This window comes from Rhea americana, unplaced genomic scaffold (genome assembly GCF_003343005.1).
Source record: "Rhea americana isolate MKP2758 unplaced genomic scaffold, rheAme1 scaffold_91, whole genome shotgun sequence".
In the NCBI taxonomy this organism is placed as follows: Eukaryota; Metazoa; Chordata; class Aves; order Rheiformes; family Rheidae; genus Rhea; species Rhea americana.
This window is the reverse complement of record NW_028187100.1, coordinates 2,182,160-2,195,710: the sequence shown is the minus strand read 5'-3', so window position 1 is coordinate 2,195,710 and position 13,551 is coordinate 2,182,160. Positions and strand designations below refer to the sequence as shown.

The 13,551-nt window shown below is 36.2% G+C and overlaps 1 protein-coding gene across 1 annotated transcript in view; it reads left to right on the top strand.

Moving 5' to 3' along the window:
* Positions 1-4,226, top strand: part of SHISAL1 (shisa like 1) — a 91,054-nt gene extending 86,828 nt beyond the window's left edge. Inside the window, exon 5 of the mRNA XM_085324432.1 lies at positions 4,200-4,226. Coding sequence (XP_085180558.1) covers positions 4,200-4,215 — 16 coding nt within the window. The 3' untranslated portion in view covers positions 4,216-4,226. The remainder of the gene's footprint in view (positions 1-4,199) is intronic.
* The last annotated feature ends 9,325 nt before the right edge of the window (positions 4,227-13,551 follow it).

Below are 13,551 nucleotides of genomic sequence, written 5' to 3'. Positions count from 1 at the left end.
AACTGCTCAGAAAAAGATATAAATGAAGAACAACCAATGAGTTTTTTTTATTTCATGTATGGTTGATATTTGCTTTTATTTTGAGCTCTTTTCTACTTACCCTGCAGTTTCATTTAGGTACATCTGTGTTCTGTTCTTAACTATTCTGTGGTGTATATGGAATTAAACGGCTCCTCTTCTGATTTGGAAATGCTTTCTCCCTATGTACAGGCACATAGTTGATGCAAGAGGCCTTGTGACCATTCTGGTTTGCATTCAATGAAATGTTTAGGTCACAGTGTCAGGATCACGGATGGGAAAAATTTAAGTGCTTAGAAACTGAATATACTTCTGAATAACTAAATTAATAACAGAGGAGTAATGCTACACTGAACGAGACTGCATAAAAATGACAGCTTTTTTCATGACGTGTGTATATGTATTTGTGTGCATGAATGCACATGAAATTATGTATTTTAAATTGTTACTTCTGTGTGATATTAGCATGGGCTTTTATTTACTTCTCTATTTTTAAAGAAAACAATCTATGTGGGAATAGAATTTATGCTTGAGCGCTTGGCATTTACATTTACAGTCATGCTTAAAGTAAATACAACTATCAATATATAGACACTGAGAAAATGTAATAATACAACCATTGGCCCACTTGGTGTGATTGGGCCAAGAATTGTTTTTCATTTCTACCACTGCAATCTTGATCCATGCCAAAATCTTCCAAACACTTTAGTATGATGATTAATTAAAACATTGACTTAATGTAGAATGGTTATAACTGTAAAATAAATTCTTAGCCCTTCACCTGTTCCTGCTTCTCCTATTCTGCTGCGCTCCTTCCTTGTCCTCCCCTTCCCTCTAGTCTTCTCTCTATTCTTCCCTTCTCCTCTTCAACATCTTTCCTCCTCCTTTCATCATTCATTCTTCTTCCTCTTTTCCTTCTTCCTGTCTCCTCTTCCCTCTTTCTTTCCCTTTTTCTTCCTTTTCCCTTGTCTCTCATCTTTCCCCCCTCATCTCCCCTTATTTTCTGTTCTTCAACAGTTTTCATTAACCTCCTCCAGCTTTTCTTCAGCTCCACTTTACTTATTTTTCTCCTCTGCTTTTTCTCACATCTTTCTTCCCCTTTTCTTTTATTACTCTTCTTTTCCTTTTTTTCTCCTCTCCTTCTTGTCTTTCTTACTCTTCTCTTTTTTTTTCTTTTTTCTTCTTCTTCTCATTTTTTTTTCATCCTTTTATTGTCATCTTTCCTGGTCCACTCTTATCCTTCTTTATTTCTTTTCTTCTCCTACTCTTCTTTTCTCTTCTTTTTTGTCTTCTCTTCCTTTTTCTTTTGTCTCCCAATCCCTGTAGAATTAAAATATTAGGCCTTGTTATACTGGTTGTTAGCCTTGCTATATACCATTATAAATTAAAGGAAACCCTTCAATAATTTTTAAAGGATTCTCAATCACTTTCCACTACTGACTTTTTTTTGTTCTGTTTCTTTGCATTGTTTCTGAAGCATTAAGCGAGGATTGTATGTTAGGATCAGGTGAGCATATTCCTGTCCCATATGCTCTTCCTCTGACTGCAGGAGATGAGCATTGATAAGTCGCTGCAGTAACCCTCACGCCCTTCCCCACTACCCTATCTGTGCTTTCCTCGGTTCCCATAAAGTTTATTTTTTTCTTCTAACGGCTTTTATTGCTCAATGATAGAAACAAGTAGGTGTTTCCCTTAGAAAATCTGTATTTATTCCTTGTATTTCATGTAAGACTGCAAGAGATGCCATATTTTCAAGCTTATAACCTGCAACTTCAGGAACTTACAGCCCTTTATCTAAGTCCATAGATAACTCAAAATATGAGCTGGACACAGGAAAAAAAAAAGAGAGAAAAACAACAGCTGGCATTGGTGATCACAGAAAAGGTGTTTGATGTGTGGAAAAGGCTTTTGAATAAACAATTCCCTCAAATATCAGATTAATTTAATACAGCAAGTGCTAAGTCACTAGGGAGTAAGAGGAGGTTGCCTGGCTATTTATTTCTTTATTAAGATAATTTGCAGGTTATATACCAGAAAATACGGTAATTTTGCCATACAAAAGTCAAGTGCAGTTTCAGAGACTGTTTCTGCAGCAGCCGTGTTTGTTGAATGACCTCAATATTGGCTTCTTAAAATCTAATAACTCTATCAGAGAAGAAGCGCAATGAACTTAACATTTATCATTTCCATCACTAGTTTTAAAAAAGTTATTTGCTCAAATTATTATATTTTATATAATATGTTTTATACTTGAATGTTCATTATTCCAGATGATGACACCAATGTCCTGAGATGCAAGATTCTAGTCTGTAAACTAAACTTTTGAATTTGTGTTGGCAATTATAGACTATACTAAGTCTATCCCTTCATAGAGAAAGTAAGCATTTTTCTTTAAACACACACACACACACACACACACACACACGCACTTATATGTATGCATATGGTGGTATCTTATCAGGAGTATAGTTTCTTTTATAGATCAGCTTTCTTTCAATTCAGCAATAATAAAATACTATATGAAAATACAAAACAGATTTTGTAATGCTGAGAGACATGCATATAAAACAAGGCATAAAACATTAAGGACTGCTAAAAACATTTTCCAAAAGAGTTCAGAAGTTCTCCTGATGACAGAAATACCGCCTTCACAGATCCCTCACCTCCAGTTTCATAGGTCCTATTTTCTGTAAGCAATCCAAATATTAATGTTCAGTCTGTGAACAGTTATAAGATGCAACAGTGACTTTAAAATAACTAACTGTGCCCCCTGCAAAGTATAAATAGACTTTATGCAAGTACTCTAACAATGCTCACAAACCAGGAGGAAGGAAGATCATTTGGTAGGTTTTTTATTTTGGCCACAGTAATGCAATGATCAATGACTAATTTTCTTTTTATTGATAGAAAAGGATAATTCATAGTGTCAAACTCGGATTCTGGATTTTTATCACACTCAAAATAATAAAAACAAAAACCAAGCTTACTACAAGACTTTTTAAATTAAGTGTATGGAGCGCAGAAATGGATTTCCCTGATTTCCTTTTGTCCATTTTATGATGTGATTGGTTGGCATATATGTAATTGTTTTGTGGGGTACATTATTGACTTAATTATCCCTACTCCTAGTCAATGAAATCAGCAGAAAACTGAGGCTATTCAGCTTCATTRCTTGCAGAAGAATTACTCATATCATATAATCGTGTTCTAAAAATGCTTTTTCAAATATTTTGAAATATTTCTTGTAAGATGAGATTACCCTAGGTTGATTTTCTAGTGTGAAGGGGGGGAGCATTATTGGTAAATGTCAAGAATACTGGACGTGATGCTCTAAAACCGGTCATTGGATTTCTGTTTTCAAATTAGTGTTGATTTATCACAAGAGTAATCATATTGAACGCACTGTAACTCAACTGGTACAGAAAAGCCAAGCAAACCCATAGCCCTAATACACAAGTCAACTATCCATTTACATGACTTTTGAATTTCACACTTGAGTTTTTATGCCACCTAATTTTCTTTGCTTCTTTCACTTAATTAAATTGTTATCTTCCTGTACTATATTTATACTACTGACATTAAAAAAATGCCTATTCTAGAAGAAGATACACTATGATAATACGAAAATGATTCTTGTATATCAGAGTCTCTGCAATACCAAAGACTCTGTACCTGCTTACTGCAGAGAGCTCACAGTAGAAGAAACTGTCTCAAGCATAACAGCATTAAGATTAACCTATGGTTTGTAAAGCAGTTTGGGATCTTCCTGGATTAAAAATTTTATGCAAATGTGTATTATTTTATGATTTCGGTTTTTAAAATGCTGTGAATCACCTATGAAACCAACGGAAACAGAGATGTCAGAGAGAAAAATCAAGTAGATCATAGTATTGAGTGGGTAAAATCATCCCCAAGATGATTAAACATTTTGTTTTAGCAGACCAAATTTTAACTTGAGACAAAAAGAGGGCCATATATAGTCATAATACTATTATAACTAAAGGAGTCTGGAACCCATTGTGCACATTCTGCTGACTGCTCTGCAGAGGGCTTCTATTGTTATATAAGGACAGGAAGGAAAATCATTACTCTTAGTAACATTGAGCCTAATTTAGAACAATGTTGCTTCATCAAGTAGTCTATGGCTCTTATGGCCCAACTAATGTTGATTTCTTCTTTAGTATGGAAACCATCTGAGGCTGTCCAAAGGCCTATGTGGGCTGAAGCGAGGTCCTGGTGGATGTACCTTCCACAACCCAAACGCCATCACAGATTCRGAAACAAGGCCTGCAAGTGAATGAGGTTAAACTGTTCTGCCTTGCTTTGCAGTGCGTCTTCCAGGTCATTGCTGAGATACATGAGCTGGGCCCTTCCACACTTACTCCTYCTTAAAAGAACCTGCAACCTGTAGCCTGAGCAACGTTTTTTTAACATCTGGAGATCAAACAGCAACAAGTAGCAGGCAAATTATTACTGCTGCTCAACAAAGTACAAGCCAGGGAGGCAATAAAATGAAATACTGTAAGTTAAGCGGAATAATCAAAATCCTCACTACTGAAGAAAATTTATTCTCAGAGTCACAGGAATAGTRCTAATTAATAGCAACTACAGAAGTTCAAATTAGCAAAGAAGATCCTGTAAGAGCAAATGAGGCTAAGTCAGCCTGGCTGAGATAGTTTCTCTAGGGCTGTGCCATGTTCCAGCTGTGAGAGGGGAACAGATGAACTATTTCTCTGCCTTGCTCTGTAACACAAGGTAGTGATGTTAAAACTCCTTCCCACTGCTACCAGGGATGCAAATTACAGCAACTATCTTGTCAGCAAATATCTTGAAGGTTAACTCTTGCCTCTGTAGTCCCTGCCTTTCTGCACAACAGCACACAGAGACAATGTCTGTGCTGTATGTATGTGCTTGTATATAGTATGCCACATGACTCATTGGGTAACTCCTAGGATTCAGTAATTTCTTTTTGGGGCAGGCATCCATTCAGTCTGGCTTGTGTCACCTAGTTCGGGCCATTGGCTTTGAAGTGGGTGAGTCAGATGTGCCRTGTGAACATGGTCACAGTCCACACCAAAAGCATGTTTCTACCACAGGGTATTAGGTACTGGTGGTGTTACTGCACAGAGACTGCTCTAGGTAGAAGATATTTCGGTAACAAAATGAACAAAAAATCTGCCTGATTCTATTTTAGGCAAAGTGTTTTGAAAATAAGAAAAATCTCAAATTTACATTTGCAAAATATGAATACAGTAAACAGGAATCTGACAATACAATTTTAAAGATTTTTAATATTTGCAAAATTTTATGTTGCAGGGCCAGAGCACTGTTTTTATTTACATCCCCAACTACATTGTTATGTTAGACTAAGCTTGGCAAACCAGAGCACCAATGCTTTTTTAAAAAAGTGGTAAGAAATAACAAAATGGAATACTCTTGAAAGAACATTGAAAAGAACTTTTTAAAGACCTGCCTGGACATGAATGTCTTTGGAATATCYGTCAAGTACCAAGATATTAAGTATATAAGATCAAACATACACTTCAAAATATATTGGCTTAGAGTAAAAGATGTTGTCTCTGAATATTCTTGTCTGTTTGCAAGGAGCCACATTATTGTAAGACTATCCTTGATTTTGTTTTTAAGCAGTTCCTAAGGAAAGCACTTTTTTCCTCCTAAAAAAAGGCAGATGCTGAAACTGGTTCTACATTGCAAATCCCTACTCCTGCTTGGGCTCCTACCTGATGTGAAGGCAGGAGACCAACAGTATAAACAAATTGTAGGCTTCAAACCTAAAACCTAAAATTCTGCAAGATGCTGAGTCTTTTTTACTTGCTTCAGTACTATAATAATATAACAAATGGAAAGATTTAGTTTGGAATTGCATCATTTGTATTTAATTCAATATATATATAGTTACTGAGTGGGTTCAGTCTTATTTTTTAGAAAGTCACTATAAGCACATGAAATTAAGTCAATATGCAAGGTTTTCACTGACATTGCTGTGATTACAAACAATCCTTGTATATTTTGACAGACACTGTCTCTTTTGTTGATATGTAAATAATATTTATTATTTATTTCATGTTTTATTTTCCTTTTCCTTTTGCCCTGTAAATTAGAAACCCTATATCACAACTTTTATTTCTGTCTGTTCTTCTCCACTGCAGATTCATGGGATAGGGGATGATCAATGATATTCCTTATTTTAGCTCTTTCTCAGCCTCTCCATCAGACTATCACATTCATCAGCTTCATGAAAGTCTTTTAAATGAACTGTACAGGTGAAGTGATTAAAATAACCTGAATATAGTGATGAATTGTCAGAAAATAGCAATTAGAAGAAAAGTGAGTAGTTAAAAGGTCATCTGAAGACTATTGCTAAATGAACGCTGCAAAACGAGAAAAGTTTTCTCATATAYTTTGAGTAGATTTTCTTGTATTCACATCCTTAGCTCATTTACATTAGAACAAATCCAGAGTAACAGAACTGAAATAGCAGTGATAGTAGAGTAAAATTGGTATGAAACCGGAAGAATTTAACTAAGGTGCAGCTGCATTGCATAGTGTCACAGCTCTAGTGTTGTGCACAGGAATGATGAGTACAACATCACAAGTTTTATCAACCAATCCCATTCTCTACATCATAATAAAAGCCATTTATTTTTAAAGACCCTATAATTATTTTAATAGTTCTTTTTCCTACCCCTTACATCCCCTTAAAAGCCAGATACTCAACAGGATCCTAATAGCACATAGTACATTTTACACATTTTATATATGCACTGAGAAACAAAACAAAAAAGTTATTCTAAAGAGCCTCAGTTCGATTCTGAAGTATCACAAAGAAACTTTAAAATAGCCCCAGCCACTTTCCAATACAGCTGAAAACAATAGCTGAGTTTGAAAGAAAAAGACTTGCATACTTCATACAGTCTGGCCATTTCTCTCAGCAGCACTTCAAAGGTGTCCAAGTTGGCTGATATCAGTTTCATGTTCTGCATTTAAAAATTTAAGTCAGGAGTTCACAGGTTCTCCTGATTTAGCTTTATAAATATAAGTGTAACTTAAAATCATATACACATGTTATATATACACTATACATGTATATATATACACACACACACACACACAATACAATAATAAATACATTATATGCATTTATATAAAAATAAACAAGGTTTGATATATAAAATACAATACCTATTTACATATGTTTAATAACATATATTTCTACATGAAATCCTCAGGAGCTTATGTGATAATGCCAAATGTATGACTATAAATGGTAACAAGATTAATTACTTGTAATGAGACCCAAGGTCAAGTATCTGCTACGCCATTACTTTTATTGACACTAGCCCCTGATTAGCTTATGAGGAAGAAAACCACACTGAGCAATTCAGCATTTCATACAGAAAATGATAAAACATATTTTTACAACCTTGGCTTTGTAACGTCTCCCTGAAAAGTTCAAGAAAAGGCCAGCAATTAGACATAGTCAGTTTGTTCATCATTAAGAAAATACCAAAATATCAGCTATATTGCTATTTAAGTCTCTAAAAAGAAAAGAAAAAAAAGTATTGGAGTTTGAGAAACATTAGAGTCATTTTATCTGTTCATCAAGTCATGAGAGTACAACATGATAGATGCCAATCAACAACTTTCAGGTTTTGGAAAAAGGTTTTGGAGAACTTATATGATCAACCCTGTCATAAATTCATATCTTTCACACTAGCATCATGTCCAATTTCTTTAGAGATGGAGCCACAAATATCTATAAACATAACTGTAAAGAAAATCTATTCACTGAAGAAAGAGTGCTTTTGAAAAGACTTTGAAGTTCACTATAAATTTTATTGGAAATCAGAAACACTGAAGAGAGAAACTAGTTTAAAACCTTAATTGGCAGTAAGATGACATAGCTAAAACACAATTAAAAATGCTATTATTAATGTTAGTTCCATGTCATATATGATCCCAAAACAGAACAAGTAGGCAAACCTGAGGCATTTTAAAGATCAAAAAAAAAAAAAAAAAAAAAAAAAAAAAAAAAAAAAAAAAAAACCACACAGTTTAGTCAGTGCAACACTATGTAGTCTTAACAAAGTAGAGTCAAAGTAATAAAAGATGGAAATTGGCCTCCCATCTGAGAATACAAGAAAATAAAAACAAGTGTAAAAATAGTTATATATAAAATAAGCTACCGCACTTCACTACATAGTAGGGTAATCTGTTTCCTGGTGTTGGCATCTGTTGGTAACTTTTGCTCAAAGATGTAGTGATGGTGGAAACATAAAATAACCATTTGGTAAATTAAAAGCAGCAATGCAAAGAAGCTTGAACAGAGGTTCATGTGATCACCTTGCAGAACAACCACTAGTGGGCTCTAATTTAAAAAGAGAAAAGATCTATCTACAATTTTTCTTCTTGAAGGACTGGTACTGTAGTACACAGTTGAGCAGCATATGCACAAAGGAACCTTCACATTTAAGGGAATTTTATGTGAAGACAGTAAAAGAGTTGAATCCTGCATTGGAGAAATCTCTTGCAGTCATTAAAGGGATGCTGCTGTGATAGCTGAAACACACTCACTACACAGTCTGCCTTCTTCCTGTTTAAAATCATTATATCATGTTGTACCMTTTGGAAAAGTAATTGCAGTGAGTTTCATCAAGAACTATAGTAAATTAATTAACCAGTCATTAACTATCTATCTTCTATGTTGATTAGTGATACAGTTTTTAATCAGTCACTCAGATGAGGGAGGAAAGCAATTTTCCATGCTTTCCCACTCTTAAAAATAATGAGTCAAAAGAAGCTGCCAAACACAGTACATTCCAGCATTGTTCTGCCAACAGCACATCACGATCACAATTTCACCTAAAATATACTGAAGAAAGGATGATTGGAAAGCACCTGGAGTTCACTCTTTTCTATCACAAAATAAATAAATAAATAAATAAAATCTGAAGTTCCTCTACTGCAGCTGGAATTAACAAGGCTGAAATCATCTAGAAAAATGCTTGCTTAAAGCATGTTTTCGGGACATTTCAAAGAAAATTACACGAGGGTTAGAGGAGGTGCTTGATTCTTTTTTACTATGCAGTGAAATCTCTCAAAGCTCACAAGAAGAATGATATATCCCAAATAAAAAGAATCCCAGTTTCCATACAGAACTGAAAGATAAGATGAAAACATGGATGAGTTTTTTTTATGCTAAAAATACAGCCTAACTGTGATACTATTTTGAAYAAAAATAAATTTGGACCAGCATTTGCCAACTCTTGCTCAGGTTGACTGTTCCTYTGTTTTCTCCGGGAATACATAAAGTAAAAGAAACCAAGGAGTAAAAACACCTGAAGCATTCCAACAACTACTCCAAAGACTTAACAACAGTAAAGCCACAAGACAATGCTAGCCATAAGGGAACACAGTTTGGACAGGTTAGAGACAAGTGCACTAAAAATGAGCTTGTAAAGATTTAGAATGGTGACACAAGTAATGCAAGTCTTCCTTTTATAAATCCTAATCTTCCAGTGTTCATTACACAGGTAAATTTCACCAACTTGGCCAATTTCTGTCTCCCCCCCCCCCCTTCATTTGTTCCGTTTAGATGAGAGCAAACAGAGTCTGGAAAATTTAGAAAACAAAATTAGTGAAAAATGAACAGATTCGCTAATATTTCCCTACCTTTGTAAAATAAGTTCTCACAACCACTGGTTATACCTGGGATTATATGCTGCTCCTACATGCTATAGAAGTAAATGAGTGCTTAGTAATCTGTGATGTATTTATCCCACAGGATTCATCTGAGATAGATAGTAAGTTCTGCTGTTTCTATTTGACACATGAGACACAGAAAAGCTTGTATGGTTATTACTGAGGGTCACACTGGAAGTATCTAGCAAAGGCAAGAATGCGCTCGCTCGAACACACACACACACACACACACACACACACAGACACAGACACACACACACACACACACACGCACACGGTCTCATATCCCCATTACCACATTTTCATACCTCCTGTATCTAAGAGGCAGTAATCCTGAGACTGTGGAAGTACATTGAAATCATAGACTCCAGCAGTCCCAAGTTCAGCATGCTCTACACATATATATGAACACTGACTTTCCAGCTGTGTTTTGCACCTTACCTGGCATAGTATGAGGAAACCACATGGCGCAGTGGCATCCAAATAAATGCATTCACTAGCACAGCACAGGATGTAATCTAGTACTTTGGCAAGGGTTTATTAGATTGTCAAAGAGAAGATGAAGTGGTCATTAAAGGATTCAAAAAGTGTTTGCACTGCATGCAATTTCTATACATCTGCCTTCTATAAAAATTTGCAAATGCATTACAAAAATTAAATACACAACAGGCTATATCTAGTACCTAGAGACAGATTATAGAATCCCTACCTGTGCAACAAAGTTCCTGCTACACAACCCTAAGATTGCACATTTTACATTTTGTAGTAGAAACAGGAATGTAAGGTTCAGGGTAATAGCACAGCTCACGCTCTACTGCTATGTTGTAAACATCGWTGATGAAGAGCATCCTGGAACCATTATGGAGAGTAGGGAAAGAAATAAAATACCCAGGGATGCAACAGGTAACACCACACCAATAGCTACCTGTTTAATCCGATGGCTAAGCAAGCTAATGACCTCCTTGAGTATACAGTGAGGAAGTTAGAAGTGGGGAGCTGTTAACTCACTAGCAGTGGTGAGATTGCTGGAGGGAAACACTTTCTTTAGTAGTGTGGTAAAGGCAGATGGGAAACCATTCAGAAAAGAGCTGCAGAGTTTATTTGACTTTTGGAAAGTCTGTCGACCTGAGAAACTAAGACACTCAAGATTAAAGGAAGTAGAAGGCATTTGACCCTAATCTGAAAATTCTTTGTGGGAAGGAGATTTCAGATAATGGAGGACTGTAGCAAACAAAGAAAAGGTTCCAATGCCTAGAAGATCAATCTATACAAATCTGGACTGGAGATAAGGAGCAGGATGGACCTGAGTCAGTTTAGCCACCTAAAAGTCAAGCTAGTCACTTAGGCCTCATGTGTAATATACTGAGAGGCATTTCCAGGGGACCAGTCTGGCCACCTCTCTTAGGATGGACTGAATCACTTGGAAGCTTCTCTTTATTGCTTTTTATCATTATGTTCAGTGATGAGTTTTGACAAGTCACTAACCATTTAAGCAGCTAAAGTTTGGAGAGAGGGATTCATTTCACCTAGTATATGTTTCTTTTCAAGGATGGTAGTTCACCAAGGGAATATTTGAAATGCACTATGACACCCAATACTTGTGATTTTAAAACTAGGCAAGATGCCTTGTGAAATACATGCAAGATTCGTTGGATGGGAATCTAGATTTGCACAGGAGGCTGAACTGACAACCTTAAGCAGAGTGGTTCCTTAAAAATCTACTGATTTAGCTGGGAATGAGTCAGGTTGGCTTCCCAAAAGAGTCATACCAGCATCAGCTTTTGTAGGCCTGCTGCATTCCATTCTCATCAAATTCACAGAGCAGTGGGAAAACATGGGTCACCAGCTGCGCATCAGACCCACACAATGCTTTTTTCCAATTGTTTCGTCCTCTACCATTTGTGAACACAGGGGTCAAATGTGTCCTCTTCCTACCCACCCCACTCCAATATAGGCCTGATTATGCAGCTGCTGCATAATAACTACTGATGTCAATGGGACTATGCAGTGATTGCATAATCAGAGCAAAGAATATAAATCTCTGGGCAAATTCTCATCACAGCACCACCTGCCAAATCCTCTTTGCTAATGTTCTGCAGGCACAGAAAGCAGTGGTGGTAAGACAGCTGAAGAGGTGAAGATTATTTCTGTATGTAAGTAACTGGCTTCCAATTTTTTATTTAGACATGCTGCAAACATAGTGGACACGAACATTGACGTAGCACAGCAGATTTGTCCATTACAATGCATACATGATATCTACWGTTGAATTATTCATTCTGCATCATTACATTCTTTCTACCTCTCATCTGATACTAAGCTTCACACCTGAAATCCACAGTCATCACTGGGCAAGTGCAAAAAAGCCTAAAATCCCTGTCATGAAAAAATGAGCATACAATGGATCCACAACACAAAACGCCTGCACGTGCACGCACACACACACACACGTACGCACGCGTGTGCACACAAAAAGAATAAGGAACAAATGCAGAAAAAMCATCAGCTGGCAGTCTTAATTGTTCAAAACAAAAATTTCCATATTTCATAAATTATCATTCAAACCAAGCTAGACCAAGAATACCTCAGTCAGATAACAGCAAGCAAGCACTTTCTTTCTCTTTACTTATATTGCTACTCAAGAAGAGCTGTTCAGTAGGGGTCATATACTGCACTTAATCCTTGTACAAGGATCCTGCTGCACCCAGAGGAAGTTTTATGCCACAGCAGATCAATATCTGGGTAAGGCTCTGAGACAATTTAAAAATTACAAACCAGTCACAGCTCCAGCACTGGAGTCAGAGGGTATGTATTTGCAAAACCAGCAGTATAGTTGAGGTAACCACCAAAAAAAAGAGGGCGAGAGAGAGAGAGAGAGAGAGAGAGAGGGAGGCAGAGAAAGAGAACTTGCTTTCTGTCATCCTTCAGTCTGCTAAAATCACCCAGGGTCCTTGGGTGCTGCTTTTTCTACCCTACACCTCAATTTCTCCCATGTCTGTTTATATGGGGAAGGCGGGGAGGAAGAAGGAAGAAATGTCCCTGCCTAAGACTGTCCTTTTCTTCCCGTATGTAATGCTGTTGCCAAGGATAGTGTTGCACAACTCTTCTGCTCCTAAGTACTACTAAAAAAAAAAAAAAGTTTTAAAATGCTTAATGCCTGGATAATTAYGTGCAAATAAACATATACTGGATCTACAACAGGAAGTCAAACACAGTAACCAGATTGAATTGCAGTAGCATTACTCCTATTTTTTAATTGTTGCCAAGATAATTTTGTTGTTAATGCTAAAAGGATGTCCTGTGCTCTTATTTGAAGCATCTTCTGATTTTTATTTTAAAAGGAAGAGATTTCATACTGCCAGCAAAGCTACACAAATTCAGTTGAATAAAAAAAACATACACAAAGAACAGCAATAGGCAACACAATGACTGCTTCATCTTACATTGAAATCTAGCTCTCAACACAGTAGTTGCATATTTTTTCTTAAGTTCTGACTCAAAAGACTAATAYTTTTGAAAAGTAAAAGTAGAAAAAAAAAGGTCCTTTGATTAAAAAAGGAAAGAAAAAAGGCAGTATTTTTTTCATGTGCCATTAATAGGCATTTTATTTCCAGAAATGAAAAAAAATCCTGTTTTGTTCTGAGATAGATAGAAAAGCTGGCTCTGCTGAAAGTAAATACAAGACACCAGGCCATACTACAAGCTTGGGGATCAAAATTCAAGCGCTGAAAAAGATTCCTCCCTTCTTAATTGACCATTCYGCAATTGGAGCAAGTTCAGCCTCTGGCTAGGCTAAAAAAAACAACACAT